Source organism: Mus musculus, chromosome 6 (genome assembly GCF_000001635.26).
Source record: "Mus musculus strain C57BL/6J chromosome 6, GRCm38.p6 C57BL/6J".
Lineage (NCBI taxonomy): Eukaryota > Metazoa > Chordata > Mammalia > Rodentia > Muridae > Mus > Mus musculus.
Window position 1 is genome coordinate 130,452,826 of NC_000072.6, and position 19,214 is coordinate 130,472,039.

General features: G+C 38.4%; 1 protein-coding gene across 1 annotated transcript in view; it reads right to left on the reverse strand.

Annotated features, from left to right (window-relative positions):
* Positions 1-243: 243 nt before the first annotated feature.
* Positions 244-19,214, reverse strand: part of Gm6590 (predicted gene 6590) — a 24,743-nt gene continuing 5,772 nt past the window's right edge. Inside the window, exons 5-6 of the mRNA XM_017321878.1 lie at positions 9,331-9,428; positions 244-379 (exon numbers count right to left, since the gene is read on the reverse strand). Coding sequence (XP_017177367.1) covers positions 244-379; positions 9,331-9,428 — 234 coding nt within the window. The remainder of the gene's footprint in view (positions 380-9,330; positions 9,429-19,214) is intronic.

Here is a 19,214-nt window from a genome sequence, read left to right on the forward strand (position 1 = left end):
TCTTTGAGGCAAAGCCTATCCAGGTACCAGAGAAGATCTGTATTATCTCCACCAGGAAGGAAGTTTTCCTCTGCTCTGTCAAGTCATATTCCAGACAACATTACTGAATTCTTCCAGAATGTCTCTCTGTACCATAGACAAAGTCTATGATCAAAACACTTGTTTTCAGGGAGTCATGAATTACTAGAGTAAAGGAATGAGAATCAGAACATTTCATCTTTTACATTTAACACTTTTGGAGAATCAGTCAGGGTATATATCCAGCCTCTTCCCACAAATACAGCTGTATGCATTACCACAGTCAATATTGTCTAGTCTTGTTTTAGATAAGAAGATATGTCCTCCATAGTTTACATTGTATTTCCTTTTGTTCAAGTCACTGAAGAACATAAACAACACTGTACAACTGGTGAATTGTGAATATTCACAGAAATATGTCGAGTCATGATTTTCAAAATTCTTTTCACCAAGTAGTCAGAATACATAACTATTAATCATAAGTTGATCAATAAATTATGTTCTTTTTTTCTGAGCTTATTAAAGAGAAATGGTCTCTTTGTCTCAACAACAAAATCCCCATATTATTTCACCCTTGCAATTTTTAGTCAGCAGGAAAAACTGATTTTCTGTATTTCCAAGGAATTATTTCATGCTGAACCTGCTCTCCCATTTATAACTTGTAGATAAAAATGCTAGGATAAAAGTAAAAACAGATATTTGTGAAACACATAACACAGTCTTATATGATCGTGTTGTAAGGAGAAAGGGAAGATTGGAAATACCATAACAGGAGAAAGTTTGTAACTAATATTTTGGATTGTGCTTTCCTCTTTCCTTCCTCATATGGGCTAATGGGCCTTTACATAAACATAGTAATCTGCAGTATGGTATATAAAAGGACATAGATATCCTTCTTTAAAAAGAAAAATTACATGCTGCAAAATAAAAAAAAAATACATTAGATACACTGAAACTAATAGAAGAGAAACTGGGGAAAGTTCTCGAATACATGGGCACAGGGGAGATTTCCTGAATCAATGACTTATTCTCTAAGATCAAGAATTGACAAATGGGACCTCATGAAATTGCAAGGCTTCTGCAAAGCAAAGAACACTGTAAATAGGACAAAACAGCAACCAACAGATTAGGAAAAGATCTTTACCAATCCTACATTTGATAGAAGGCTATCCAGCATATACAAAGAACTCAAGAAGTTAGACCCCAGAGAGTCAAATAGCCGTCTTAAAAATGGGGTACAAGGCTAGGCTGGAGTGGGTGGTAGGGTGGGAAACACCCTCATAGATGCCTGGGGAGGTGGGAGGGGATAGGTGGTTTCCAGAGGAGAAACCAGGAAAGGGGATAACATTTGAAATGCCAATAAAGAAAGTATCCAGTAAAAGAAAAATTGAGAAAATTTAGAACACAGAGCAAATTAGCACATGGGCTGAAACAGCAGTAATTATTTAATAATTAAGAATTTCTTTTATAAACCTACACATGTCTGATTTCGTCTCAGGCTGAGATATTAGCAGGGGTTGGACCAAACTTCAGTTTTTCATAGAATTACTACAGCTAGTTTTATTCCCAATAGAGTAATATGCCTAAATAAAGCCCTCAAAATGGAGGTCCTCAATATTAAATACATCCAAGCCTAGTGAGATACAGTTGCATTCCCAGGATTTGGCAGATGAAGGTAAGAGGATTCAAGTTTCAAGTCTAACCTTCAAAACATAGGGACTTTGATGCTGGACTCAGTTAATGAGATTCTGTCAAAGAAGAAAACTCAATGAAACCCACCCTAAGTACAGTCTTTAGGAAAATATGACACTGTGTTTGAACTTCGAGATTACAGTGAGAGAAATGGCATACTCATATTTAACATATTTAGCAGTTTAAAACAAACAAAGGATATATATTAATCCAAATGTTGTTTGGAACATAGACAGAACAGGTAAACTACATTAGGGATGGATATACACATTAGACAGCCATAAGACATTATCATAAGTACAGATAAATAATCATGTGTGAATATTGATTATAGGAAAAAAGAAGAAAAAACTCATAGACAAAAGATGACTAATAAAAAATAATATCATGAAAGATAATTAATAAAAAGAAATAAAATATATGTCCACTCAGTGTCTTGCACAAGAAGTCACATGACAAATTTTATAATTGTCAAAATTTAGAAACACATGTTCATAAGTGAATGGACAAATACTGTGGAATATTCATGTAATGCAAAAGTGTTTTGTAAGAAGGAGAATGAAACACTGAGCTAAGAAAACATTTCAAATTAGTGAAAACATAATAACAAAAATAATAGGGAAACGTACAGGGAAATGCAGAGCCAATCAAAAATCTGAACATAGAACAAGCCACTCTGCCCAAGGCCTAACTCAATAGCACAAGAGAGCACATGTTTGCTTCCCCAGGGCCAAGTGTTGGGCATGGTTCAGAAAAGAATTTTAGAGGGTAGCAAAATTGCTGTTTTATTTTGATGATTTCTATTGCTATGATAAAACCCCAGAGCCAAAGTAACTTTGGGAGGGCAGATTCATTTTGTTTAAACTTCCACATCACCATCCATAATTGAAGGAAGTCATGGCAAGAGCCAAACTGGGCAGGAGTTAGAAAGGACCATCTCATGCACATTTCAGGAAGGAGTACAGATTATTGATTTGCTCTCTCAAATTTGCTCAGCCTACTAAGTTAGTATAGCCAACACCACCATCCCAGGGGTGATACCCACAATAGGCTGGGTTCTCTCACATCAGCAACTAATTAAGAAAGTGCCCTACAGGCTTGCTTACAGTCTTATCTTATTAAGGCACCTTTTCAATTAAAATTCACTCCTCTCAAATGCCACTAGCTTCTTTAAGTTGACGTAAAACTAGTTTGCACAATCGTGCTTGAAAAGGTATAAATATTTATTAAAATTCAAATATCTCATAACACATAGTAGGTAAATTTTATTACAAGCAGATACCAACTTCAAGAGTTGATTTTTAAAAATGCAGCTGTCAAATAAATGAACAAACAATAAATGAGTCAAATCATTTTAGAATTAAAGGACATTACATTGAATGCACTGTGTGACCCTAAACATGAAGAATATCAACACTGTTGTGGTCTATAAAACAGACAATTATGAATATGGGTTATGGATTAAAACATATTAAAAGGTACATTCTGATTTTTTTGCATTTTATTATGAGTTATACAAGAATTTTCTTCACCCAAGAAAGTATTTCTGGATAGCTTGGTATCATTATCATTATTATTGTAGACAGAGTCTCACTCTGTAATACACAGTGATGTCAAACATACTGTGAAGCCTAAGCTGCCCCCAAACTCATGTACCTATAAGATAGTAAGTCTTGAGCTATGACAAGCAGATGGCTGCAGTGAATATTATTATATCTATGAGATTTCAAATTTCATCAAATGAATCCAAGGGATATAAAGAGTGAATAAGGACATATGCAGATTAGGGAAGTTTGTATGAGTTTCTTGAACTAGTTAGACAACTACTGATCAATTCTAAACATATACTTTACAGCAAATAAATGCATTCTAAACGTAAAATTTCTCCTATGTACAAAAGTAACAAACACCAACCAACTAACAAACAGATACCTGTAACAATATGCTATATTGTTATATTTTTATAAAGTTACATTGACTTAACCCAAGGTTCTAAAAACAAGGTTTATTAATCAAAATGTACAGAATATGGATTTAATTTTAAATGTATCAATGAAAACTGTTAATTTTCTCTAAACTCAATTTAAAAAAAGTTCTTGGGCCACTAATGTGGCTTACCATACCTGACAATATGTGGTCATACTTCAGAAGTAGTAGAGAAATAACTTAGTTTCTCTCTAGCTGCACTTGTGCTCTAAAATGTGCATGCACATTGTGGACATGGCACAAAATTAAATGAAATATAAATGAGTAATAACAATTGTCTTTTGATAAATACTCAACTCCTCATATATACTGCACTGTTAATATTTCATGAGCAAGGAAACTTTTTTCAATAATTCCGATGGATAATTTTATATTAAAGTTAATTTCCTCTGATACTCTTTGCTAAAGAAAGGATGAAAAGAATAAATACCTGAAATAGCTCACAGGACAAGGTAGTATACACCTCTTTTTAGGGGAAAAGAGAGGTTTGGAATACACTCACAGTAGAAAGTTTGTAAATGCTGCTGTGTTTCTTTCTGCCCTTCCTCCAAAGTCAACGGGACTTCACTAAAGCACGGTGATTCACTGACTTCTCTGCAAGAACAACTTCGATATCTGCAGGATGGTTTATTAAGTGCCACACTGTATTCTTGGGAAAAGGTTCCTTAAAATGTAGACTAAAGAATAAGGCACTTATTCTTAGGAAAGGCAAAGCTGGCTGAATTAGGAAGATGAGTACCAGGTCAAACTAGGCAATAGAGCAACGCTCTAATGAAACAATAACTAATAATGAAAATCTCACCCAATGCACTTATAAACAGTCAGTAAGTAGATTCCTATACAGGATTAGCTTTCAGCAGAGCTGAAACTTCAGAAGATCATCATAACCTGGCAGCTAGTCTTTCTCCTAAATGTCAGGGCAAGAAGAAGAGTGGATCTATGTGAAATGATCACTTAAATGATAAATAATGAATCAAAAAAGCTCAAGAGTTCAAAGCGTGTTTGGGAAATGCAGCAAATTTGAACCAGGCTGGCCCAGTAAAAATCTACATAAAAGAATACCCGACAGAGAAAGATATCCACCAAACTCCTTGAAGCTGAAAGGCAAATGAATAAAACTTTAATAAATCATAACCTTTCTTTCATATTCGATTAAAACAAAGGAGAAAGAGAGTATTTCGATTTACCATAGGAACAGAAAAAGAAGATAAGTAAACTCATGTGGCCATTAATAACAGACTGGAGAGGGGAGATACAGTAAGAATGAGTGGACACATAAGCCAGACAAGAAATATCCTTACTAGGCCAATCAATGAAGGATGTATGCTGAACATGGGCAAAGAGGAATGTGATCCAATAGACACTAACTATTCACAGATACACATGAAGCACATATGCTGCATCATGAGCTCTTAACTTCACTTTCATAGTGACACCTACCTAGATCTGTACACAAGAATCACAAGTTAGAGTAACAGCTGTTCACTGGGTTCATTAGGAGGCATTGTAACAGATAGACAAGTTACTGTGCCTTCCTTCGGGAGAAAGTGCTTGTGGTAATCACAGCAACCTGATCGCTGGACAATCTCGGACAATCTTCAGATCTGGCTCTAATACCAACAGCATTATCGGGGAACAGTTCTGTAGCATATTCAAGGTCCACAAAACAAAACAAAACAAAACAAAGCAAAACAAAACACCTCTTAACCTAGATGCAGGCATCTTTTCTCCCTTTGGCACATTATTCTAAATACTACTACCTGGCCATCTCTGACTCTGTATGTTTCTAGCAGCTATAAAGAAATTCATTAACTTTGTAGAAAATAATAATGTCAAATACCAGAAATCCCCTTACTTCGGAGATAGAACCAGGAAGAATAAGGCTAGTCTGTGTAAAATGATACTTCATATATACAAAGTTAGTAATAGTACTAATAATCTCTGTGATTAGAACATATTAATACATCTAATAAGGCTGTCTGTCCTCTGGACATTCCTGTGACAGCCTTCTTAAGAATGCCCTTCGAGAAAAGAGAGGAAGATATTTCCCAGAACTTTTGGAACGTAGCTGTCCACACTGAACGGGCCACATTTAGAACAGAAGCGAAATAGATCTGCAATATTCACAGGCCCTGAATGAAAGATTCCTGAGAAAGTTATCATTGTGGGTACCATGCATCAGACAGTTTCTGTAGCCGCTGAAAGAAAAACCCAATGAATGTCACAAATAAAATGACATCATGTAAAAAAGACAACAGCAACAGTGCATTAAACCCACAAAGTATAGACAAATGTTTACCAACTAGCATATTATAGTAAGTATGACTGACATCTTTCAAGAGATAGAAGATGGGCCAGGCATATCTAATCATAGTACCAACACCTGATAGATGGATAGAGGAGGATTATTTGTTCAAGGACAGCCTGGGTGTGATAAATTCCTATCTAAAAATAGCAACAAAATAATGAATTTTTTCATTTATTTTATTTTATTTTATTTTTTATTTTCAAATGGATATTTTATATATTTACATTTCAAATCTTATCCCCTTTCCCGGTTTAATCTCTGCAAACCCTGTATTCCATAGCTCCTTACCATGCTTCTATGAAGGTGTTCCCTTACCCACCCACCCACTCTTGCCTCATCAACCTAGCATTCCTCTACACTGGGGCATCAAGCCTTGATAGGACCAAGGGCCTCCCCTCCCATTGATGCCAGATGAGACCCATTCAGTTCCTTCAGTCCTTCCCCTAATTCCTCCATTGTTGTCACTGTGCACACTCCAATGTTTGACTGTGACCATCTGCATCTGTATTAGTCAGGATCTAGCAGAGCCCCTCAGGAGACAGCTATATCAGGCTCCTGTAGGAAAGCACTTCTTGGCATCAGCAATAGTGTATGGGTTTGGTATCTGCTTGTGGGATGGATTGCCAGATGGTCCAATATCTGTATATACTTTCTTCCATCTCTGCTGCAGAATAAATTAACATACTACTACATAGCAAAGTTGTTAAAGAACAAATAATTATGAGAGGTATTTCTTAAATGTTTTATTTCTAAAAACAATCAATAATCAGAAAAAATGATGAATATATGATTTGAAGAAAGATGTGTGATTCTGAGGATTCAAGGACAAACGTGAAAATTACAGGAAATTACAGGAAATTAAGGCACAGGAGAGAATAAATGTTGGGGTAATCAAAATTAAGGAAGTAGAAAAGTTCTTATGGAAACCAACTAAATTGTTAGCTTATAGTTGACCAACACAAAATAAATTCCGTATTTCCTTGATGGTTTGGAATTTTGTGTATGTGGATTTGTTTTTGTGCTTGCTTGCTTGTTTTGAGGGGCATTTTTTTGTGTTATTCTGTTTTTGTTTGATTACTTTCTTTATTTTATTTCCCGTTTGTTGTTGATTTTGGGAGAGAGAAATAACATGGCACTGAGTGGGTAAGAAGTTAGGGTGCAACAAGTAGTATTCAATGGGGAGAGAACCTGATCAAAACATATTCTAGGAAAAAATGTAATTAAAAATTTAAAAGTTAACTTTGGAAAAGAGTTAAAATTACAGAAGTTATAAGGTTTTTAAAGGAAAACCAAAGTGCAAGGAAAAGGATAAATCCAGAGGAATTACTTACTAGTTAGGGAAATGAATAAGGTCTCCCATATAGCACAGGTTATTACTACTGCCCTTGCTTACTATAAGTACATGATAAGGCCCTGCCACTGAAGTTACTCACACTTTGACATTAGCACATAGGAAAGTCAATACCAAGCCAATTTGGAAATATCTTCTCATGGGGTGCTTTTAAATGTTTAAGTAGGTGCTTTGCAGGTTGCAACGGAGACAAGATATGAGTCATCCTATCCTGCACTGGACCCTGAATGCTACAATGATGTCCTGCTAGGCAAGATATATTTTAGAATAAATAGATGTTTTCTTATCAGAACTGAGGACTTTACCATACAAGGAAATAATGTGTGGTGTTGCAATCCAAATCCAAAGCCCAAGATTGAGGGACATCACAGATTCTAGGTTGGAACTTGCTATAACTGCTCTACTAAGTAGTCAGTGCTTAAAATGCACTTTTAACTTTTAACCTCCACTGGAGATGCTTCTTTATATAGTGGGCCATAGTTTATGCAGTGAGGCAGAATTGATCAAAGTGTTTAGGAGAATTGCTTATGTGCTCAGCTCTTAAGCAGACATCTATATCAACTGCCCCCCTTCATACTACCATCAATAGCCAGGGCACAGCAGGGAAGAGGATGTGGAAAGAATGGAAGAACCCAAGAAGGGAAAAAGCTCTCTGAAGTGTAGTCTTCTAGACAAGATGAGATATCTGCATAGATCATTTCTTCTTATGAAATCACTATTCTTATGTGACAGCTGCTGGAAAAGAAAGAATCAATTCTTTACTGAGGATGTGGCCACTGGTGAGTTTCCTTGTTCCAGTGGATGACCTATAATCACGCACCTATAGACAGTTAGTTACAAAGACATGAGTTAGCAGGGCACATGTTACAACTTTAGTGGGGCTAGGAGATGATGTGTTCATATATTATTTGATGTATGTGAAATACTCAAGAAAATATATATTATTAATAAAGATACCTAACGGATCAGTGAACAGTTTTCTACCAGATTATAAATAAACAAAAAACTTGAGATTTACATAACACAACATCTTGAAATGGAAGGTAGGCATAAATATGCATATAAGCATGTTTTTATATTTATAAATAACCAAAAATTACATATGCTAACAAGAGTAAAAAGTGTCACATGAATTTCTGAGAAACTCACACTCATTGTATCGGTCATGATCGTTCAGTCACTTCAGTCTGTCTTAAGTTGTTGACTTTCTAGACTCCAAACCCAGACACAATTTTGAATGCCAAGAAGTACTTGCTGATAGGAGCCTGATACATCTGTCTCCTGAGAGGTTCTGCCAGAGTCTAAGATATACAGAGGCAGATACTTGAACCAACCATTGGAGTAGACAAGGAGTCCCCAATGGAGGATTTAGAGAAAGGACTGAAGGAGCTGAAGGGTTTTGCAATCCAAGAGGAAGAACAACGATATCAACCAACCAGACACCCCAGAGCTGTCAGGGACTAAAACACCAAAAGAAGAGTACACATGGAGGGAACTATGGCTCCAGCTGTATATGTAGCAGTGGATGGCCTTGTTGGTTGTCAGTATTGGAGAGGCCCTTGTTTGGGCCTGTGAAGTTTTGATTCCCCAATGTAGGGGAATGCCAGGGCAGGGAGGCAGGAGTGGGTGGATGGGTAGGGGAGTACCCTCATAGAGGTAGGGTGAGGGGATGTGATATGGGGTTTCCAGAGTGGAAACCAGGAAAGGGGAAAACATTTGGAATGTAAATAAAATATCCAATAAAATAAAAAGAAGACTTAATTCTGAGATGTATGTAATATTAACTTTTGGTCAGTTCTTTGAACATACAACTTTCCTCGGTAACACTTGCTCAGGAACTGCTTTATGCAACTTGTCCTTACCCATGTCTTCCATGGAAAATGAGAAAAGCTATGTGAAATGAGAGAAAAGCCTTTGCACACAATCTTACCATTTCCCACACCAGTGTTAAAGTCTGAAGGGCTCAGAAACTCACAGTTTAGATGGACCATTGTCAATCCATGCCCAATCCATTTTATTATATTTCATTCCAATCTGGTAACTGTCTGAAATAACCTGGAGATGAAGGAACTTCTGTAAGGAAACAACACACATTATGATGAAATTTCTGCCTGTTTGGTGAGAAACAAACTCACAGGAAAAGTTCTCAATATTCCTGTTTTCTATGCTGTCCTGTCCACTCATCCTTCAGTCCCACCAGGTTCATTTTCTATAGTAACTTCCTCTTGCGCGTGCTCTACTGGCCAGGAAGAACGACGCTGCAACAGGATCCTTCTGCACACGTTTATTGGGAGAGCTTGATTGTAGAGGCGAAAAGACCTCGAGCCCAGCACTGGTGCTGCTTTTATAGGCCTAGGACAGGCGTTCTCTCTCATCTGATTGGTTAACTTGTCTCTCATCTGATTGGTTAACCTGTCTCTCATCTGATTGGTTAACTTGTCTCTCATCTGATTGGTTAACTTTTGTCAATTCTCAAAACCTCACCTTGGCAAAAGAACCTTTACTGCCTATGTATGTGTGGTGGCCAGCAGTAGCCAACTGCCACTCTGCAACTGCCACTCTGCAACTGCCACTCTGCAACTGCCACTCTGCAACGGCTTCCCACATCTCCTCCTTTTTGTTCTAATAAAATGAGGCTGGTCTAGGCCTGTGCAATTATGTCCATCCGCCGTGGCTCCTGTTTTAGGTCGTTCCTCTAATGTCACAGCCTTTCCCGTCATAGGGTAACCCTATCGCCACTGGGACCCGTGTCTTAGGTTGGTCTGTACATGAGGAAAGTTGCCCGTCTCTGGATCCCGCAGTGCTGGGTGACAATAACTGCTAAATGACCTAGGGCGAACTCTGCATAAGAGGCCAGCCAAAAAATGAATTAGTGGGGAAATCATGATCACTCTATCGCTTGCAATGAGCAAACCTCAGTGATGTGCAAGGGCTGATCAATGATCGTTGAGTCTCTCTCATCCCATCTCATGCTGACTAATTCTTGAGCATAGATAACCAAATTTCAGGGGAGGAGCCGTTTTCAATAGCTAAAATTGCCTGAGTTAAAATCACCTTATTACGTTTTTTGTTGGGTTCTGAATTTGCATACCAAAGAGAGCATGAACACCAGTCCACAGCATATGGCAGCACCAAACAAAATCACTCCCACCCATTCCTTAAAGTAAGAAAAAGCAGAGGTAAGCCAAGAGGTAAAGTGTCCGAGGGTCACTGGTTCCACTCTGGTCCCATTAAGGTTCAGGATCTGCATCTGCAGCCTCGTCTGCAACCTTTCTAGCTCCTGCGAACAGTTCCCCTTCAGGTAATTCGATAGGTCTGTACTTTTAATAAAAGAATTAATAATGTACCTATTGGGAGTAATGCACACATGTGATGTGGATGCCACACAACTCATTTGTATGACATCCATTATCTGTTCCATATTATGTTGTAAAATATCCATTCTCTGATTCACTAACATTAACCCTGAGGTGATATGAGAATCCACCCTTTGCAGGGTAAGCAATGCCTCAGACGTTTTTTCTGCTATCTGACTTATAGTGTCAGCAGTATTAATTTGATCTGCCCAATAGAGATAATCTTTTTCTTAAAAAATATACAGGGTGTAAAAGGTTTATCCACATTATGCACAAAGCATAATGTATAATTTAAATGAAAACTAGTATTCTTATACACCCGTGGCTCTTGAGGAGTTTGTCGTGCATAAGGAACATCCAAAAAATATTCCTTTGCAAAAAAACAAAGGCTAGTTAGAAGAATTGGAATGTACCAGTAAAGGTACTGGCCATGATCTTACTATGGCCCACAAAGGCATAATTATCCCGGTCTCAATCATCAGGAGCAGGATCATCTTGGGATTCATCTTGATCTTTCACAGTCCTTGTCAGTCGTTCTGGGACCCACAGCTGTTGTCAATGATCCTGGGGAAACAAATAAACAGACCCTCTTGCCCACATCAACACCGTCAACACCGGTGGGCAATGATTTTCACGCCCTTATGGCAATCTGATTCACCTGCTCAAACACCTGCACTGGATATCTTGTCTGTTGCTGTGCAAAGCAACCTTGACCAAGCAGCATATCCCTATCCCATGCTGGATTTCCTGCAGCAGAGTTAGCCACTGCCTGTTCATTTGCAAATTCAATAAGGAAGGCTTTCCAATCTAAATACTGTCCAGGTGAAAGGCATGCCTTCCTCCTCCTCTGCCTCGGCTCTTTTATTTTGTCCTTTCTGTCCACCTGATAACACTGTGTCTCCTTTCTTTTTCCTTTTTCTTTTTAAGCCCTTCTTTTCTTCCGACATACTTTCTTGTTGCTCTGTAAGGATTTTCTGACCTGTCTTGACTGCCTCTACACAGTTTCAAACAGTAACAGAGTCCATATATCAGAACAAACAAGACCAAAACTATCAGACCTACCCAAAAAGGGTCAATAGGAGAAAAAAGCATAACTCATGAACCTTAACTTGTCCCAAAACCAGGAACCTTAACTTGTCCCAAAGCCGGGAACCTTATTGTCTCAATCCTTTCTTTCCTTCCTTTCCTTTCCTTTCCTTTCCTTTCCTTTCCTTTCCTTTCCTTTCCTTTCCTTTCCTTTCCTTCCCTTTTTTTTCCTTTCCCCTTTCCTTTTCTTCACTATTTCCTTTTCTTTATCACTGATTCCTTTTATTTTTCCTCCCTTTTCTTTTCCTTTTTATCCCCCTTTAACCCGGGGATCAATTTGGGAGATTTACCGGTACCACCGTTCCTGAGCTGAAGAGTTCTGAATCCATGCTGGATCCTTCTCAGCAGTCTGTTTTACAGGAACACTTTATTCCCACTGTTCCCCAGCTGAAGTGTTCTGAATCCACGCCGGATCCTTCTCAGCAGTCTGTTTTACGGGAACACTTTATTAACCGCTCCTTCCCCGTGATGCAGTTCTGAATCCTCCCTGTAGCAGGGGGTCTTCGCTCGTGCCTGAAGATGTTTCTTTTCCCGGGTTTTTGGCACCACTTCTTGCACGCGCTCGACTGGCCAGGAAGAAAGACACTGCAACAGGATACTTCTGCACATGTTTATTGGGAGAGCTTGATTGTAGAGGCGAAAAGACCTCGAGCCCAGAACTGGTGCTGCTTTTATAGGCCTAGGACAGGCGTTCTCTCTCATCTGATTGGTTAACTTGTCTCTCATCTGATTGGTTAACTTGTCTCTCATCTGATTGGTTAACTTGTCTCTCATCTGATTGGTTAACTTTTGTCAATTCTCAAAACCTCACCTTGGCAAAAGAACCTTTACTGCCTATGTATGTGTGGTGGCCAGCAGTAGCCAACTGCCACTCTGCAACTGCCACTCTGCAACTGCCACTCTCTAACTGCCACTCTGCAACGGCTTCCCACAACTTCCTAATAGTATATTTATATCAAAACTATGTCAGGTCAATAAATTATTTAAATTATAATGTTTAGGTATCCTGAGATATTGGGACGATGACATGATTTATGACCATGTTTCAATTCTGACTATGTAACCAAGGCTGTAGTTGAACTCACAAATTTTCCTGCTTAACACAGGAATCTTTAGATTTAGCATTTTCATTGACTGCTGTATCATTTTTTTTCTATTGAATCCTCTAAGCCAAAGTTAAACACTAAAAATATCAACAGAGAAATCTCGATTGCCCAAGAAGCACATTAATAAATGTTCAAGTCATACTCCACTAGGGAAATGCAGATCAGGATAGCTCTAAGATCCAATCTTACACCAATAGGAATGACTAAGGTTAAAACCTGAAGTGACAGTGAAAACTGTCAATTCTACTTCAAGAACCAGCTATTCAACTCCTGGGAAAATCCCCAAAAGATGCTGCACCCATCCACAAAGACACTTGAATGTTCATTGCAATTTTATTCATAATAGTCAGAAAGTTGAAATAACTTAGATGTCCTTTAACTATAGAATGGATATGAAATATGCCCCCGCCCAGGAGGGCTTTATCAGAGCATCTGCCGGAGACATCCTGGTTTCCAGACTCCACCAAAACTAGTCTGCACAGGTAAGAGTGTGGACTACAGAAGCTAACAGCTTCTGGGACACGCAAGAGCCACAAAGCTTCTGAGGCAGCCCCCTTTTTAGGCTCCAGACATCCAGGCACCATCCCTGCCAGAGGATAGGTGTCTGCCCAGCCTGGGAGGGATTTTCCAGAACATCTTAGGGAGACATCTTGGTTCCCAGACTCCACCTAGACTAGTCTGCAAAGGTGAGAGTGTGGACTACAGAAGATAACAGCTTCTGGGACAGGTCCTGTTTCTGGCCTTCATCTTCTGCCAGGAGGCAAGTGTGAAAGCCAGATATCAGCCTTCATCTTCTGCCAGGAGGCAAGTGTAAACGCCAGATATCTGTGCCCCTTCCCTGAAAGAGGAAAGCCTGCCTGCAGAGAGTGCTCTGACCACTGAAACTCAGAAGAGAGCTAGTCTCCCCAGTCTGTTGGTAGAGAATAATGGAATCACAAGAGAAACAACCCCTAACCAGAGACAACTATACGAACTGACTCCAGAGTTTACCAGATGGCGAAAGGCAGATGAGAGAATCTTACTAACAGAAACCAAGACCACTATCAATCATCAGAACCCAGTACTCCCACCTAAGCCAACCCAGGGTACCTCAACACACATGAAAACCTAGACCCGGATTCAAAGGCATATCTTATGATGATGGTAGAAACATCAAGAAGGTCTTTAATAACTTACTTAATGAAGTACAGGAGAGCACTGCTGAAGAGTTGCAAGTCCTTATAGAAAAACAGGAAAACTCATCCAAACAGATGATGGAAATGAACAAAACCATACTAGACCTAAAAAGGGAAGTAGACACAATAAAGAAAACCCAAGGTGAGGCAAGCCTGGAGATAGAAACCCTAGGAAAGATATTTGGAACCATAGATATGAGCATCAGCCTCAGAATGCAAGAGATGGAAGAAAGAATCTCAGGTGCAGAAGATTCCATAGAGAACATTAGCACAGCAATCAAAGGAAATACAAAATGCAAAAAGATCCTAACCCAAAACATCCAGGAAATCCAGGACACAATGAAAAGAGGAAACCTACAGATAATAGGAGTAGAGGAGAATGAAGATTTTCAAGTCAAAGGGCCAGCAAAGATCTTCAACAAAATTATAGAAGAAAACTTCACAAACCTAAAGAAAGAGAAGCCCATGATCAAACAAGAAGCCTACAGAATTCCAAATAGACTGGACCAGAAAAGAAATTCTCCCTACACATAATAATCAGAACAACAAATGCACTAAATAAAGTTAGAATATTAAAAGCAGTAAGGGAAAAAGGTCAAGTAACATATAAAGGCAAGCCTACCAGAATTACACCAGATATTTCACTGGAGACTATGAAAGCCAGAAGATCCTGGACAAATGTTATACAGACACTAAGAGAACACAAATGCCAGCCCAGGCTACTATACCCAGCTAAACTTTCAATTACCATAGATGGAGAAACCAAAGTATTCCATGACAAAACCAAATTCACACATTATCTTTCCACAAATCCAGCCCTTCAAAGATAATAACAGAAAAAAACTAATACAAGGACAGAAACCAGGTCCTAGAAAAAAACAAGAAAGTAATCCTTCAACAAAACTAAAAGAAGACAGCCACAAGAACAGAACGCCAACTTTAACAAGAAAAATAATAGGAAGCAGCAATTACTTTTCCTTAATATCAATGGACTCAACTCCCCAATAAAAAGACATAGACTAACAGACTGGCTACACAAACAGGACCCAACATTCCCATCTCAGGGAAAAGCACAGACACTGCCTCAGAAGGAAAAGCTGGAAAACAATTTTCCAAGCAAATTATCTGAAGAAACAAGCTGGTGTAGCCATTCTAACATCTAATAAAATCGACTGACAACCCAAATTCATCAAAAAAGAAAAGGAGTGGCACTTCATACTCATCAAAGGTAAAATCTTCAAAGAGGGATTATCAATTCTGAATATCTATGCTCCAAATACAAGGGCAGCCACATTCATTAAAGAAACTTTAGTAAAGCTCAAAGCACACATTGCACCTCAAACAATAATTGTGGGAGACTTCAACACACCACTTTCTCCAATGGAGAGATCATGGAAACAGAAACTAAACAGGGACACTGTGAAACTAACAGAACTTATGAAACAAATGGATATAATAAATATCTACAGAACATTTTATCCTAAAACAAAAGAATATACCTTCTTCTCAGCACCTCATGGTACCTTCTCCAAAACTGACCACATAATTGGTCACAAAACAAGCCTCAACAGATACAAAAATATTGAAATTGTCTCATGCATCCTATCAGACAACCACGGATTAAGTCTGATCTTCAATAACAAAATAAATAATAGAAAGCCAATATTCACGTGGAAACTGAAGAACACTCTTCTCAATGATACATTGGTCAAGGAAGGAATAAAGAAAAAAAAAAAACAACTAAGGACTTTTTAGAGTTTAATGAAAATGAAGCCACAATATACCCAAACTTATGCGACACAGTGAAGGCATTTCTAAGACGAAATCTCATAGCTCTGAGTGCCTCCAAAAAGAAACTAGAGAGAGCACATAGTAGCAGCTTGAAAACACACATAAAAGTTCTAAAACAAAAGGAAGCATATTCACCTAAGAGGAGTAGATGGCAGGAAATAATCAAATTCAGGGGTGAAATCAAACAAGTGGAAACAAGAATTATTCAAAGAATCAACCAAATGAGGAGCTGGTTCTTTGAGAAAATCAACAAGATAGATAAACCCTTAGCCAGACTCACTAGAGAACACAGGGAAGGCATCCTAATTAACAAAATCAGAAATGAAAAGGGAGACATAACAACAGATCCCGAAGAAATCCAAAAGACCATCAGATCCATCTACAAAAGGCTATACTCAACAAAACTGGAGAACCTGGTTGAAATTGAGAAGTTTCTAGACAGATGCCAGGTACCAAAGTTAAATCAAGATCAGGTTAATGATCTAAACAGTGCTATATCCCATAATGAAATAGAAGCAGTTATTAATAGTCTCCCAACCAAAAGAAGTCCAGGACAGGATGGGTTTAGTGCAGAGTTCTATTTGATCTTCAAAGAACATCTAATTACAGTTCTTCACAAACTATTCCACAAAATGGAAGCAGAAGGTACTCTACCCACCTCATTCTATGAAGCCACAATTACTCTGATACCTAAACCACAAAAAGACCCAACAAAGATAGAGAACATCAGACCAATATCCCTTATGAATATCGATGCAAAAATCCTCAATAAAGTTCTTGCTTACCGAATCCAAGAACACATCAATTCAATCATCTATCCTGACCAAGTAGGTTTCATCCCACTGATGCAAGGATGTTTCAAAATAAGGAAATCCATCAACGTAATCCACTATATAAACAAACTCAAAGACAAAAAACACATGATCATCTCGTTAGATGCAGAAAAAGCATTTGACAAAGTCCAACACTTATTCAGGATAAAAGTCTTGGAAAGATCAGGAATTCAAGGCCCATACCTAAACATGATAAAAGGAATCTACAGCAAACTCATAGCCAACATCAAAGTAAAGGGTGAGAAGCTGGAAGAATTCCCATTAAGATCAGGGCCTAGACAAGGCTGCCCACTTTCTCCCTACATATTCAACATTGTACTTGAAGTCCTAGCTAAAGCAATTAGACAACAAAAGTAGATCAAGGGGATACAAATTGGAAAGGAAGAAGTCAAAATATCACTTTTTTGCAGATGATATGATAGTATATATAAGTGACCCTAATAATTCCACCAGAGAACTCCTAAACCTGATAAACAGCTTCAGTGAAGTAGCTGGATATAAAATTAACTCTAACAATTCAATGACCTTTCTGTATACAAAGGACAACCAGTCTGTAAAAGAAATTAGGGAAACAACAACCTCCTCAATAGTCACAAATAATATAAAATACCTTGGAGTGACTCTAACTGAGGAAGTGAAAGTTCGCTATGATAAGAAAGTCAAGTCACTGAAAAGAGAAATTAAGGAAGATCTCAGAAAATGGAAAGATCTCCCATGCTCATGGATTGGCAGGATCAATATAGTAAAAAGGGCTATCTTGCCAAAAGCAATTTACAGATTCAATGAAATCCCCATCAAAATTCCAACTCTATACTTCAATAAATTATACAGGGCAATCTGCAAACTCATCTGAAATAACAAAAAAATGTAGGATAGTAAAAATTCTTCTCAATGATAAAAGAACCTCTGGTGGAATCACCTTGCCTGACCTAAAGCTGTACTACAGAGAAACTGTGATTAAAAACTGTATGATACTGGTATAGTGAAAGACAGGTAGACCAATGAAATAGAATGGAACACCCCAAAATGAACCCACACACCTATGATCACTTGATCTTTGACAAGGGAGCAAAAACCATCCAGTGGAAAAAAGACAGCATTTTCAACAAATGGTACTGGCACAACTGGAAGCTACCATGTAGAAGAATGCGAATTGATTCATTCCTATCTTCTTGTACTAAGGTTAAATCTAGGTGGATTTAAGGAACTCCATATAAAACCAGAGTAACTGAAACTTATAGAGGAGAAAGTAGGGAAAAGCCTTGAAGATATGGGTATGGGAAAAATTCCTGAATAGAATAGCAATGGCTTGTGCTGTATGATCAATAATCTACTAATGGGACCTCATAAAATTGCATAGCTTGTGCAAGGGAAAAGACACCGTCATTAAGACAAAAAGACCATGAACAGATTGGGAAAGGATCTTTACCTATCCTAAATCAGATAGGCGACTAATATCCAATATATATAAAGAACTCAAAAAGGTGGACTCCAGAAAATCAAATAACCCCATCAAAAATGGGGCTCAGAGCTGAACAAAGAATTCTCACCTGAGGAATACCAAATGGCAGAGAAGCACCTGAAAAAATGTTCAATATCCTTAATAATCAGGGAAATGCAAATCAAAGCAACCCTGAATTCTACGTCACACTAGTCAGAATGGCTAAGATGAAAAATTCACGTCACAGCAGATGCTGGCAAGAATGTGGAGAAAGGAACACTCCTCCATTGTTGGTGGGACTGCAAGCTTGTACAACCACTCTGGAAATCAGTCTGGTGGTTTCTCAGAAAATTGGACATAGTACTACTGGAGGATCCTGCAATACCTATCCTGGGCATATATCCAGAAGATGTTCCAAACTGTAAGAAGGACACATGCTCCACTATGTTCATAGCAGCCATATCTATAATAGCCAGAAGGTGGAAAGAACCCAAATGCCCCTCAACAGATTAAAGGATACAGAAAATGTGGTACATTTACACAATGGAGTACTACTCAGCTATTAAAAGGAATGAATTTATGAAATTCCTAGGCAAGTGGATGGACCTGGAGGGCATCATCCTGAGTGAGGTAACCCAATCACAAAAGAACTTACACAATATGTACTCACTGATAAGTGGATATTATCCCAGAAACTTAGAATACCCAAGATATAAGATATAATTTGCTAAACACATGAAATTGAAGAAGAACTAAGACCAATGTCTGGACATTTTTCCCCTTCTTAGAATTGGGAACAAAACACCTATGGAAGGAGTTACAGAGACACAGTTTGGAGCTGAGAAGAAATGATGGACCATCTAAAGACTGCCATATCCGGGGAGCCACCCCATAATCAGCTTCCAAACGCTGACACCATTGCATACACTAGCAAGATTTTGCTGAAAGGACCCAGATATAGCTGTCTCTTGTGAGACTATGCTGTGGCCTAGCAAACACAGAAGTGGATGTTCACAGTCAGCTATTGGATGGATCTCAGGGCCCCCAATGGAGGAGCTAGAGAAAGTAACC